This window comes from Pelmatolapia mariae, linkage group LG7, assembly GCF_036321145.2.
Source record: "Pelmatolapia mariae isolate MD_Pm_ZW linkage group LG7, Pm_UMD_F_2, whole genome shotgun sequence".
Taxonomy (NCBI): domain Eukaryota; kingdom Metazoa; phylum Chordata; class Actinopteri; order Cichliformes; family Cichlidae; genus Pelmatolapia; species Pelmatolapia mariae.
In genome coordinates, this window is record NC_086233.1 from 40,292,030 (window position 1) to 40,306,765 (window position 14,736).

The 14,736-nt window shown below is 39.0% G+C and overlaps 1 protein-coding gene and 1 long non-coding RNA gene across 2 annotated transcripts; both read left to right on the plus strand.

Annotated features, from left to right (window-relative positions):
* The first annotated feature begins 1,677 nt into the window (after positions 1-1,677).
* Positions 1,678-12,715, plus strand: gtse1 (G-2 and S-phase expressed 1). Its single transcript, XM_063480927.1, has 12 exons — positions 1,678-1,738; positions 2,010-2,049; positions 2,144-2,201; positions 3,426-4,074; positions 5,052-5,213; positions 8,077-8,200; positions 9,073-9,438; positions 9,993-10,047; positions 10,178-10,375; positions 10,479-10,704; positions 11,595-11,711; positions 12,422-12,715. Exons 2-12 carry the CDS (start codon positions 2,028-2,030, stop codon positions 12,506-12,508), a joined length of 2,064 nt encoding a protein of 687 aa, XP_063336997.1. The 5' UTR covers positions 1,678-1,738; positions 2,010-2,027; the 3' UTR covers positions 12,509-12,715.
* Positions 12,716-13,531: 816 nt separating this feature from the next.
* On the plus strand, positions 13,532-14,370 carry LOC134630927 (uncharacterized). The gene is made up of 3 exons (XR_010094319.1): positions 13,532-13,704; positions 14,000-14,067; positions 14,247-14,370. It is a non-coding gene; the product is annotated as an uncharacterized LOC134630927 (long non-coding RNA).
* The last annotated feature ends 366 nt before the right edge of the window (positions 14,371-14,736 follow it).

The following is a 14,736-nucleotide window of genomic DNA, read 5'->3' on the forward strand; positions in this document are numbered from 1 at the left end:
CCTCTCTCTGCTGATGTCGTTGCCCCAACTTGTTTAATATAAGTTAAAGTAATAGTGTGGTAAGTTGTAACATCTGCATTATTGTTACAACTGACCCAGACTGTTGCTGTTACAACTGACCCAGACTCCTATAGCCATGAACTAGCTAACATTACAGCCAACGGCTAAAACATTAGCACTAAAGACCTACACAGAATATATCCCCATAGACATACAAATGACATAATTTAAGTTTGATGAGTTTAACTGCAAAGCAGATAATGCTATTAGAAATTGAAATAAAGTAGAAAAACTTACTTTTTGGCATACAAATGACTTTTTTTCGTGTTAAATTGTCTGTGTTTGACAAAACGTGCTGATTTTTCACATGTGATAGAAGAACTGAATTGGGCATGCACAGGATAAATCACATCATTTGAAACTTAGCCCTGATTGGAGAAATTGGAAGTGTTACAACTGACCCACGTTACAACTATCCCCGGTCTCCCCTATGTCAGCACCAAAACTCAGGTAGGCTGTTCAAATTCAAATTTTATTTGTCACACACACACAACCATACACAGTATGAGATGTGGGGAAATGCTTATTGCTGTGCAATGCCCGACCAGTAAATGACAGTAAGAACTGACAGTAAGATTTACAGATTACTTCAAAATTTACAGATTTTAACTTACAATAAATTCTTAGTAATTTACAGTAAAAATGTGCAAATAACAGTTTACCAAAGAAATTATGAATAAAAATAAATTATAAATTATAAGAAGTGTGCAAAAAAAACAGAGTGCGTGTGATGATGTGATGTGTGTGAGCCCAAAGTGTGCCAGGAAAAATTTCCCTCACACCATTACACGACCAACAAGAATCATTTATACAAGCCAGGATGAATCCATGCTTTCATGTTGTGGTTCTTACACTAGCACCTTCTGTCACCACAGAAATAGACACTCACCAGACCAGGCAACCTTTTTCCACTCTTCAATTATCCAATTTTGGCAAGCCCATGTGTATGAGCCTCACTTTCCTGTTCTAAGTGACAGGAGCAGTCCCTATGGTGCTTTGGTGCTGTAGCCCATCTGCTTCAAGTTTCTGTGTGTGTTGTGTTCAGAGATGTTCTTTTGGACACCTTGGTTGTAAGCAGTGGTTATTTGAATCACTGTGGTCTATATGTGAGTGGTTCTAGCAGGCAGACCAAATTTAGAAGAGAGAGTCTTCATCCACAGATTTTATTATTGTAGTCTATTATTCTATTTAAAAAGTAGTAGAGTACCATTACATGTTATGTAGCAGTCCAATGAATACCGTATAACTTGTAATGAAAGAACTGTAAAAGAATTGCATTTTTAATCTACATTTTATTCAATGCATGCACATCTTTAATTTAAAAATATACAAAGATAAACGAATTTAATTGCTAAGAGTTTTTTACTTTTATTACATTTGTATTACTTTCATATGAGTTGTTTTGTTGGAATGCAAATTTTTAAAATAGAATTTAAATCAAACAAGATCATAGATGGTAAATGGAAATTGTTCAGACACAAGGTTTAGCTAGCTTTTGACTACAATCCCCAGGACGCCACCGAAGACTCCGTCATAGTCTTTAAACCAATAGTGGCGTATCTATGAGTCACGTGACATGCAGCGCAGCAGATTTGAATTATTTGTGAAATTCTCTGCTTCCACGTCGCTGTTTGAATGCGAAGCAAAAAAGATTTGTGAGGTTTCGGAGGAAATAGAGGTTTGTATTTTAACTCGAATAAAACATTTTCTCCATGGAAGTTGTTGGACCATAAAATCATCCAAAATGAATCTTTAAATTGTGAGTTTTACGCTCGTGTCCGTTATTGTTTGACATAGGTGGAGTGCTAGAGAGCTAACGTTAAAGTTAGCATGATAGTCAAAATGGTCGTTTCTAAATTCGCTGGTTTCACTGTTTGTCAGTGTTGGTGTAAAGTTGAATGTTTTTAGACTATTGTGATAGTAAACCTGCACGTCTGATCTGTTTTCAGAGACGAACAAGCTTACGGATGGACTGTCGAGCTAACAGCGGTGAGTAAGCATTCAATGACAGTTAGACATCAGTCGTTTATACCGTGTGTTTTTAAGCGTTTTATCACTAATCACTTTGATTGTGTCTCAGTAGATGTGTTCTTTCTGCCTGACGAGAAGTTTGACTTTGATGTTTCTCTGTCGCCTGCCAGGTAAAAATCACACGAGAGTTCCTATCGAGGTACTGCCAGGAGTTCAGTCACGCACTTTTCTTTTATTTCCGCATTTAAATTCCCACAATATCCTCTGATTGTCCGGCTGCCAACATCCAGAAGACGTGTTTGACATATGACCTTGCACTAATAAGGTTTACATGCAGGATTTGATCTGCAGCACACCTCTGTGCTACAGTAAAGGTTTTTATAGTTGACTAAAACTAGGTTTTGGGGGAAAAACATTTCTGCTGACTGAAATTAACAAGAAAAGTCTTTGTCTGTGATTCGGTGACTTAGTGTAAAAGTTTATCAAGATAAGGATGTCTACGTGACATAAAAAGTTTGTATTGTAAATCATATTCAGATCTCTATAAATATTGCCTCTGACCAACTCCGCCCCATATATTAATAATAAAAGTAAGTATAATAACGGACAATATGTAAGCTAATGAAAACTAAACTGAAATGAGCAAACCCACACAAAAAGTCAAATTGACAAAGTAATAAACTATTAACAAAAATATAAAACAACCATTAAAACTATCGAACAGTATAAAATTAGTAAAACAACATGTGTCCCAATAGTTCTGTTTTCTTCAAGTGTAAATAAGTTTAAGTGAATGTCAACAACTTTTGCAAAACTCTGAACATCCTGAGGTATCTTAAAAGTCAGTTTTAACTGAGTAAAAGCTGTCAAGGAACTCCGCATTTTAACCCTCAACTGTAAAATGCGGATGGGTATTGTCATCACCCTGCTGGCCGGGCAGGATGGCAGTTGACGTGGACACGCAAGTTTCTCTAAGGATACCCTCAATACCATCATTCATTTTAGATTTAAGCTCTGTAATGTATCATATTAGACCTTGAGTTATTGGTTTTAATAGAAAAAAAAAATCCCTCTAAAGTTTGTTTGGGCGTGTGATTTCTAATTCAAACTACTTAAGTGCATAATATATCTTAATAATTTCAAGCAAAATAAGTTTTCTTACTTTGGTTTTGCCTTTATAGCTTCAAATTTAATTTTAGTAATAACTTGAACTCTTTTTCTCTTTTGTTACGTCGGCATGAAACTGTTTCTCCACATCACTCTTGCTTTATTTTAAGAAATGCTTTATTTTTAAAACTGTGTGTCGTTAGCTCCTTGATGTTTCAAGTTTAATTGCTGTGAACTGTTTGTTCCTCTTGCTGTGACTTATGCACTAATGTCCTTGTGCTCTGCAGCTCTAGAGGTGATGAAGATGAAGATGAGGTGTTTGTTGGTCCAGTCAGTCATAAGGAGAAGTGTGTTTCCGTTAATGTGGCGTCTCCCCTCGAGAACCATAGCATAACCTGGAGCCCGCTGACGGGAGAACAGCTGGAGGCTGTGTGCCAGGAAGCACACAGACTAGCAAGTCAGCTGCAGAGCACTGTGTCACACGATGAGAACAGAGACACCACCAGTGTGACCATGGACACCATGACTGAGCAAGAGGAGTTTGTCGAGGATGCTGAGACCAGACTTGGTCTCCTTGCTCAGACCACCAGTGGAGTCAGCCCAAACAAACGACAGACCTTCTGTGTGCAGGACAGTCCACTGAAGCAGCTGCCGCCCATCATCCAGCGCCAACTGCAGAGAGGCAGCGGATCCAGCATCACTTCATCTATCCGCCCCACTATCACCCTGGCTTCATCTACCCGCCCTACTTCAAAAAGCAGACTCAGCACCTGCAGCCCTGTGATCCAAGCCAAAGCTCAGCCCAGAACTGCACTTCGAGGGAAATCTGCACTAGGTGTTGCTGTTGTGCTGCCGAGCAAACCAACCATTCCAGTGACTTCCTGTTCAACCAACAAGAGCACAGTGGAAAAGACCAAACTGCAACCACCCAACAGAGTAAGATTTGAGTTTTTAATTCACCCAGTATCGGTCTATAAAAATAGCCACAGGCTTAGCGCTGTTTTCTGGAAGCAGCATTTGACAGATACCTAATAGGCTTTCTCTGAATCGGTCTTCTCCGAACCCGCCTCTCCTCACACACTTCCACTACATTTTCATGGCGGTGTGGAAGCGTGTCACATTAAAGGCTTCTCTGTATACCTTTGGCTCTGAGAAGAGAGCGCCGTTTCTGGATCATGTCTTCATATGTATTCCTCCTTGCATAATGTAACTTTGGATTTGGGACAGAAAATGGTTCCATTTCTGGAAGTGTTCTTGAGCCCGTGCAGTTTCCATGACAGAATTGTGGGTATTTGGGTTATTTTTAATGCCCGAAGAATACAAGCAGTATTTATTTTCTACTTTATTCCTTGCATGGAAAATGTTTATGATTGATATCTTTGTTGAACATGCTTTTAAAAAGCAACATTTAAAAAACAAAAGATTGTAAACATTTCCAATGAATTTCATTAAAATGGATAAGGTGCATTTTCGAATAAGTACTTGACACCTTAATACTTTAAGATACAACCTGAACACTCCTGTTCCTGTTTTAAAAAGCTTGTTGCTATATTTATACATTACCTTTGTTTTAAAGAAACCATTCAATAGATGCAAGTGTGATGTTAGTTACATAACAGATTAATACATTTGTATTAAACCAGTTCATAAAGTGATCCTTCCTAGAAAAACTTACAATCTTCTTAAGACTTATTAAAGTAGCAAAAATAAATAGATGAAACAGATTCCTAACCAGGAAGCAAATGTAATAAAATAAACAAAAACAGAAACACAACCAGAACTGACTTTATATGAACTTTTCTCCTTTTATTAAAATTTTTATTTTGTGTGTAGATAGTTTGGTAAGAAGTTGTTGGCTTAAAAGCGCCCTGTCAACAGATTACTGATGATCTGTTACCTATTACCTGTTTCAGGCAGTGGGCAGTTGGAGGCGAAGCCCTTCTTCTTGTCCCCCTAAAAGGGCGGAGTCCTCTGAGGATTTGCTCTCCGATTCAGCGAGCGTGGCCTCTGACATCAGTGATAGCTCCCTCAACTCCAGTCTGTTGGGAAAACGCACACTGCCTCGGCCAACCAAGGTAAAGGAAACTGTCTGCATGTTCAAATAGTTCAGTGCAGTGTTTTCTGATTGGGGAAAAAACATTTAGTTTACTTTGAGTGATATTTACCTGCTGACTTTATTTCTCACTTTGTAAATGAGGTTAACAAAAAACAATAATTATGGAGCTGAAGCGCTTTGATGGGAGTTATGTAGAAGCATCTGAGTCTACAGTAAATTAGAACTCAAGCTTTTTATATTTCCCCCATTTTTTTATAGCATAGCCTTTTTAACTATGAATCATTAAAAGAATAATGTGTGAAATCTCATCACTAGATGTCAGTAGATTGCATTCAAATGAATTTTGTTTTCTTACCCCTACCAATTCAAATGCATAATCCTAGCTATGGTGGCCTCTGTATGACAAACAACTCTCATTGCCATTCAGCTGTAGTGAGTAGGCTATCAGCTTACCTCTGCTGTCAATGTTTCCATGTCTGTTTACTCTGGAGGAGGCCATAAATAGTATAGCAATACTGCAACACCTCAGCAATACTGAGGTGAGTTTTTGAGGATATTTTGAACTTAGAGGAGAGCTTTGACTTCAGTTTAGGAAAAGAGGATGAGGTGGAAATGAGGGAGGAGAAGAGAGCAGGGGAGGAGGAGAAAGTGATTATCCACATGTACAAATGTTAAATTGTCAGATATCGTGAAAGAGCCATTCAGGATTTTTAAATTAAAAGTAACTTATAAGGGGTGTGGCCAGTCTGTAGCCACATACATAAAACACGATTAGGAGGAACAGCGATGTCCACCTCGCCCACTGTAGTCATGATGGCATGACAACATAGTAGCTTCCACAAACCAGTGCCCACTCCTCTATATTTTTAATGCATTTTACTATGAACTCATCAATTTTTTGAAAACTTAATTAAAATAACATTGCTGTATTATTAACTAGAGATGGACCGATCCGATATTACGTATCGGTATCGGTCCGATACTGACCTAAATTACTGGATCGGATATCGGAGAGAAATAAAAAAAAAAAAAAAAAAAAAAAAATATGTAATCCGATCCGAAGTATCACAAAATCACCTCACAAAACGCGCTACTTGGCGTAACCCAGCTCAGCGCATTGGAGCAGTATGTGTCACGTGATAGAGCGGCTGTTGTCTGCGAGACCTGTCGGTGTTCTGGTGGAGCATTTGGAGCCTCGCTACGTGCTTCCAAACCGCAGCATTTCATCTCAGAGAAAACTATCCCAGAGAAGTAAAGTCTGTAAGTGCATCTCTGAATGTTTGCATAGTATTTCCACGTTAAACTTAACAACTGATATATGGAGCCACAGCTGGACTGGCCATCGGAGTTCCATATTGAGGCGAAAAGGAAGCGATTTGTCCCATACTTCAGCTAGAATGGAAAAAAAGGCACAAAAAAAAGGCAGGAGTTATTCTGTCTTTGCTGCACAGCTGCCTCTTCTTCTCTCATTCTCTCCCCCTCCCTCCCCTGTTGCTACTTCAATCATGAAACTGATCAATGATCAGCTGATCGGCTTTTCTGTCGCAAGTCCCGTCTTACTTGTTTATCACCCACTTTGCACCAGAAAGAGGAGACCAGCGGATAAACAACAGCTGCACATTTAAGCTTGATAAGCTGTTGTTAGACTTGATTTAATATTACTTTCTAGTATCAGCTGATTTTTGCTGGAGCCACAGCTGTAAAAGCTGCTGGTCATGATATCCGTTTGGATATGTGGTGAGAGGGAAACATGTATATGAAACCAGGAGATGTCCTTACTGAATCATCAGAGCTGAACAGTGATGGACAAACAGGTTTACCTTTTAGGTGACATGAATGAGTTGAAGGGAAGTTATGAACTGTTTCTGAGAGACAAATAACACCAGGATCCTTTTCTATGTAGCTGACAGCTGGTAACTGTGCAGGGGCGGGTCTAGCAAAGTTTTGCCAGGGGGCCAGGTAGGGCATTAACAGGGAAAGGGAGGCACAAAAAATACTTTTCTTTGTTATTTCATTTAAAATGACTAACTTTTAATAAATAATTATCTGAATCTTACAACCAAAGTGGTCATCTGATTAAATGTATAGAAATCCATTATTGTATATAGTAACTATTAAGTCTAATATACATCCTAGTAAGCTATAGTACTTTTTCCTTTGGGAAGGTACCATCTGTGCAGTCTGCAATTCTGTTGAAGAAAGATGTTGAATCTATATAAATATTGTAGAAATATAATTGATTTCTGTGCATTTGTTTTACACGTGCATTAAATTAAAGTTGATTAAGCATTGTGAGGTGGAGGGTGGGGGGTGGTTCCCTAATATTTTTGCTGGGAGTTGGAAACCCTATTAGTTAGGTTGTTTAATATTTCTGCTAAGTACTCTTTAAGATACCAGAATAGGGAGGATGGTGCAGCTTTAAGTTTATTAGATTGATCAGTTTTGCTGAACTATAAAATATTTTGGGTGCAGTGTATTTTTTGCATACAAGTATAACAGAATAGCTTTAGTGTTTTATTTTTTAAAACTTGAGTATGAACTTATACAAAATGCAGCAACATATTTATAAAAAACAGTTTTATTGATTAAAAAATACACTATATCGGATTCATATCGGTGTCGGCAGATATCCAAAATTATGATATAAAAAAGTGGTATCATGCCATCTCTATTATTAACAGGACTTTTTTATGGTTGAGAATTATCGTAGGTCACTTTTAACAATTCAAAGGAAAGACCTTTAAAATACAAACCCACTGCAATGTCTGTAGAAGGTAAACAAAGGTTAGGTCTGACCCATGGACTACATATAAAAGATAAACATAGATAAATATGTAAAATCACTCATTTGTTTTGGTCATGATTGTGTTTCCTTCCAGCAGAGTGGAGTGAGGAACCTGTCAGGTGGGAAAGCACAGCCTCTTCAGACCAGGAGAAAGAACACGTCCTCATCATCCTCATCTGTATCCAGCTTCAACTCCAGCATCTCTCTTTCCCCGGCTAAAGGTATGCTCACTGCACAATGGTGACAGGAGCTACATGCTAGTATGTTTTAAAAAAAATGGAATACTGTGAGAGCTCATTTTTCCTCTAGTTTAATTCAAAAGGCTAAGCTTTAAAATTTATGTTTTAGTATTATTATTATTATTATTAGCTCATGGAAATCAGAAATCGTCTAAAATTATTAGACGTTTATTATTATTATTATTAATAATAAACTTAATTGGGGAAAAAAAGATTTTGAATCAGTCTGCGATTTGGAGGCTTTGGTGAAGCCCAGGTTTTTTATTGTAGCAGCTTTAAGCTTGTCTGAAGTTTTGGGCTGACTGTTTCTCATCCTCTTGAAAATATCTCATAGACAGTCTGAGGTATTGTCGCAAGGAAGTTCAGGCTCCATCTGTTGGTAGTTTTAGCACTGTATGTAGGTCCTGCTGCAAAGAATATCTCCGTAAAGCTTTTTATCAGATGGAAGCATGAGTTACTCTAAAATCCCCTGAATTGATATTGTAGTCACTAGAACACAGTGCAGCAACACTAAAACAGAGAGACTGCAAAAGGTTAACATTTGATTTCAGACAACTTGCACTCTGAGTTTACATGTGGTGGGTACATCTGAATGCAGCGTTTGAAGTAGGATGAGTGTTATAAATAGGCTTGTGGAGGGAGGTCCTCTAGGTCAGAGTAAATTGGAATGTAAACACATAAGGTGTTCTCTCCAACTAGCTTAGATTGGTTCTGGTTGGTAGCATGAAAATTATTTGATCTCTGGCCTGGATGAGTACGTGCAAAGGTTTTATTTGGATGATAGTTTAAAGATTTACTGTACAGCTAAATGGTTAAATATCTACCCTGGTTTCACCATCTGTTGCTGCTCTCAGGCAAGGTGAAGTCTACTCTGAACGGGAGTCTGAGCAGCTCCACTGGCCCAGCACCCCGCAACGTGAACAGCCTCAGCAGGCCACGCAGGTCCACTATCTACAGTGCTGCAGAGTCGGTGTCCTCCACGGCCGCTGGCCGCCGCTCAATATCGACACAGGCCAAGAAGCTGTCTGAGGCAGAGAGTGGCAATGATGTCAAATCCACTCCTCACAAGAGAGCTGGAGCCACGCCCCCCAAAAGACCTGCCTCCAACCTCACCTCCTCCACAAGTCGGCTGCAGAGTGGACCGAAGGCCAAATCTAAACCTGAGGCAGTGGTCCTACCTACACCAAGCACAGGAGGCAAAGGTGTTCGCCATGCAAATGGTGAGAAAGTGATGATTAACTCTGAGATGTTTGGACATGTTCACACTGTTTAAAAATGACAAATAAAGGACTAACATCTAACTCAGATTTCAGTGCTCATAAATTGAGTGAAACTGACCTTCTGTCTCGCGGTTAAAAAAAAATCCAGTTTTTGTTTTGTTTAGGGGTTTTTTTCCTTCCCTTTTTGGCGGCTTTTACTCAGTTACCATTGTTAATGTGGGCTTTTTTGTCTTCACTGGTGACACCGATGGATCAGCGTGCTCTCAGTGGCAGTATAAATAGTTACATGGCTTTGGTGATGTTAGTTAGCTTTTGCAACAACCAGTGTAGTGACTATAAACCAGGCTTTGAAAGGGCTTCTTCCTTTCCAAGTGCTACTTGTAGGGGATTTACTGATTGATGGAGTTTTCTCTTTAATTTTGTCAGGTGTTTGCCTTGCAGTAATAACATGCATTGAGAAAACTGTTAATTTGATTTGAGTTCAAAGCAAGATTTTCAGCTTCAGTTTTTCACACTCTGACATGTCTGTCTCACTGTCTTTGTTTTGTGTTTAGATGTCTCAAAGGTGTTGAAGCCAAAGAGGCTGATGTCACTTAACGGCACGGACAGGTAGATGGCAGTACACATATAATTCCTGACACTGTTAAATCTCTGCTGGGTTCCTTCAGTGTTTGATCGAGATGTTGGAGCTGAATGTTACCTGACAGATCAGTGATACTGTAAACTCCTTCTCTTTTAGTCTTCCTCAAAAGCCATCTGCTGGTCCGCTAACACCTTCTGCTATCGCATGCAAGTCACTGCAGATGAAGCCACGACGCCCCTCTGCCCTCCCCACTCCAGTTAGACGCAAGGCTTCACTCATTCCCTCTCCAACGCCCAAACCTCCAGCCCTCTCTGACTCTGTCCCCACCTCATATACCAAGCAGCACAGCTGTAGGTAAGATGCTAGAGGCTGCCTTCTAACTGGTCCTTTGCAGATCACCTGGTTGCTCCTTTGACTTCACATGCAGGTGTGTCATTCTTTATTTGTGTGTGCACAGCCCCACCCTCACCAGTGCACAGGAGGAGGAGGAGCTTGTTGATGCACCTGAAATTCAGCCCTTCTGTCTAGAGGATGATCCCCCTACCACCACACCCTCAAACAGCCAACAGACTGACCAATCAGAGCCCATGGATCCTGGAGCACAGATTCTGGATGAATCAGTGCCCAATGAAAACCTGATTGAACTGGAGCTGAAAGAGGACAGCAACAGCAAGACACAGGAGGTCAGAGGTCACACAGTATACACCATCATAATACAACAGTTACAGTCAGGGAAAAAAAATTTTGAACCCCAGCTGTTTTTGTGAGTTTCCTCACTAACAAAGAAATGATCCTTCTATAATTTCAATGGTAGGTTTATTTGAACAGTGAGAGAAAGAACAATAACAAAAAATCCAGAAAAGTGCATTTCCAAAAAAATAATTGGCATTTTCATGAAGGACATAAGTATTTGATTTTTGCAAAACACACATTAGTACTTGATGGCAGAACCTTTGTTGTCAATCACATGGGTCAGACCTGTTTTGTAGTTGGCCACAAGTTTTGCACACATCTCGGGGAGGATTTTGTCCCACTCCTCTTTGCAGATCCTCTCAAAGTCATTTTAGTTTTTGTGGCTGATGTTTGGCAACTGGAACCTTCAGCTCCCTCCATAGATTTTCTATGGGAGTAAGGTCTGGAGACTGACTAGGCCACTCCAAGACCTTAACATGCTTCTTCTTTAGCCAAAGTTTCCTCCACATGTTCAGGTTCCAGTGCATAACAGGAACAAGCACTGGTACTCTGGTTATATCATCGTATGAGATCAAAGGGTTAAACTACACAAGTCTCCTTTTTTACTTTAATACCAGGTTATCTTCTAGTATCAACTCCTTTGGGGTTAAAATGATTTGGAGCCTGATAGATGACCAGATGATTCAGATGCTCTGTAGCTGTATAACTTGCTTCATAATGGTTTAGAAAACATCTTAATTATAATGAATTGTTGCCACAGACTCAAAGTTCATTTGCTGTCCAGAGTCAAACTCTTGCATCATCACTTGTTCAGTCTGATCTGCTGGAGCTGCAGAGCAACTTCAGAGATGATCATCTCACACTCAGTTTTTTCCCTCAGGTTCTCCTTTTGGATCTTCCACCACCCACCCTGCCTCCTCAAGAGAAGCTGCTCATTGACTTGACCAACACCCCTGACCTGATCCGGACCAATAATAAGACTTGCAATGCAACTCAGGTAACTTTCACCTCATCTGGGGATAACCTCCAAGTTCTTTTTAGAATCTATCAGTCTATTTAAATTTGTTCATATACCCATTAAGAATTATTGGGATATTTTAATTGGAATTTTAAGAGAATAGTTAATGGTGCTTTCAGTTATTGTTTGAATGCTCATTTTTCCCACTGACTATTAATTTTATAACCTGTGATCACTGATATGCCACACACCTGTAAACTGAAATACAGAATCATTTGTTCTCACCAAATTTTCTCACCTTAACTGAAGAACAAATTTATGACCTGCACCACACAGCAGACTCAATTATTTTTGAGAGAATTCCTGTAATGGCTACTTTCACCTGCCCTTAACTTCACCTGTCAAGTGATACTGTTAACCACTACACCACTGGATGTCTCAGCAATAATGCTCCAAAACACAAAGATAAATTAAGAGAGGCCCAGTTGAGTGACTACAGCTGGCGAAGGTGAAGAAATGTAATGGCTACAGCTACCTTTTAAGACCATTTATCGATCAAAGCAGCCATGCCTTCAGTCCAATATCCAGGAAAGACAAACTCCACTAGATTTTTAGTTTTTGAATATGTAGTATTTCAGCGGATTTGTGTTTCACTGGGAAGCTGTGAGGCAGTTTGTTCCTTTGGTGCTTCAGATTTCAGTAACCTTGTAACCAAAGCAGCTCTGTAACTGTGCATTTGTTGTTTTCAGCTGATTGATTTGAGCTCTCCGCTTATCAAGTGGAGTCCTGAGGACAAGACTGAGAACAATGCTCCCCTCATCAACCTGTCCTTCTGATCGTCATCCTCCTTAAGTACTGGATCTGTGCACATTACTGAACCACCACCTCTCTGTCTTCAGAAACTCTAATAATCCAACTGATTCTGAGTTTTTAATCAGTAGAGTCTTTCCTACAGTGGAGTACGCAAACATAAATGTTTTACATAAAATATTCTGAAATTGCTCAAGTGTCTCTACAACTAATTGTACTTTTATTTCTCTTGATTTTGCTGCTTATTGTTTGAATAAATCTTGTTAATGATGTTGTAAACACTCAAGTGATCCTGGCTTCCTGAAGTTCACTTGAAGAAGAAATATTTATATAATATGCGTAGATAATAATATAGATCAACTTTACTATGTGTTCAAAGTCAAAGTTGCACTGCAGAATAAGGACTTGTCAGCTGACTGGCAGAACATGGTTTTAGATATAAAAACAGGACAGTTTCATTATCAGTGAGGAGGAATTCTTTGAAGTGACAAAGGTGTCACTCGACTGAGACCTATGAAAGGGAGGTATATAAACATATCATTCTGCAATGCAGGGAATAATTTTAAAGTCCCTTCAATATTCATACACTATCAAAAGTCACTAGAGTTACCTGGTGTTTTATGTAAAAATCAGACAACATTTGATTTAGGTTAAAAGGTGTTTGTGTAAGAGAAACAAATTAATCTCACTCATCTTTGCAGTGATCAAATGCAGACTTCTGAAGAGTTTTTGCAACAATTACAAGGCAGTAATTGTAGTTTATGGAGAACTGCGACTGTATCAAGATTCAGGGTATGGGTGCAGTTGTGAAAATCTAAGAGGTGATGAATAATTTCACAACAAGAAAAAAGAAGAACAGGAAGTTCCAATGAAAACACATCTATTGGAAAGTCAAAAGTTGAGTTATCTAAGAAATGATGTAAACTGCAGCGTGTCTCAGGAGGTGCCACGATGCAGTTTAACATATAAGCCCAATTTTACACGAATCACAGCACTTGCAGGTAGAAGTGAGCAGAGCAAAGGACTACAACATCAAGATGGACAGAGAAATTGCACTTGAAGCTTTGGGTGCAATTTGCAATGCCCAAATCACTTCTGTTCAAAAACAAAGAGCAGGAGGTCACGATGGAGCTTTCCAAAGAGCAAGCTTTTCCTGCTCCGCTGCACCAACGCTGTCTGTAAAAACTCTCATTCGTGCAGTCGCAGATGGAAATCAAAGCTGGTAAATATTGTAATATTATAAACTCTTGTTAAGACTTGTGCTGATGTCATTCCTCCAAAAAGGTAACGTGAGTTTTTCAATTTTTTTTGTAGCAGTATATTATATTTGAATATAAGACTACAGAGTCACAGTCAGGATGTAGTTTCTAAAGCTCAAACAATTTTGACAATGTTGCAGTTTGGTTTGCAGAGAGCGAGAAAAAATCCAGTGAAAGAGCAGCATTTCATTTCTTCTTTTGTTGATGGTCAGAAGGTTTATTCTGACCCTAATCTCAGCTGTCTTTCTCAACTTGCAGCCCAATGTCAAGAAACAACTTTGACAGAATTCAACATGTTCTGCAAGATGGTGAAGTCAAACAGAAACGTAACGACTACATCTTCCTTTCAAGACCCTCAAAAATATTTTAGATGAGGGTTTTTTGAATATGTAGTATTTCAACAGATTTGTGTTTCACTGGAATGCAGTTTGTTCCTTTGATGCTTCAGATTTCAGTGACCTTGTACCCAAAGCAGCTCTGTAACTGCATTTTGTTTTGTTTTCAGCTGATTGATTTGAGCTCTCTGCTTATCAAGTGGAGTCCTGAGGACAAGACTGAGAACAATGCTCCCCTCATCAGCCTGTCCTTCTGATCATCATCCTCCTTAAGTACTGGATCTGTGCACATTACTGAACCACCACCTCTCTGTCTTCAGAAACTCTAATAATCCAACTGATTCTGAGTTTTTAATCAGTGGAATGCACAAACATAAATGTTTTACATAAAATATTCTGAAGTTGCTCAAGTGTCTCTACAACTAATTATACTTTTATTTCTCTTGATTTTGCTGCTTATTGTTTAAATAAATCCCTTCAAAGTCCCTTCAATATTCATACACTATCGAAATTCACTGGTGTTACCTGGTATTTTATGTAAAAGTCAGTTAATTTCACTCATCTTTACTGACTCCAAGTCAGTTTTTAGTATCTGAACATTTGGATTTGAGCTAAAATCAGAATCAGAAAGACTTTATCCACACGGGGCAATAAACAATT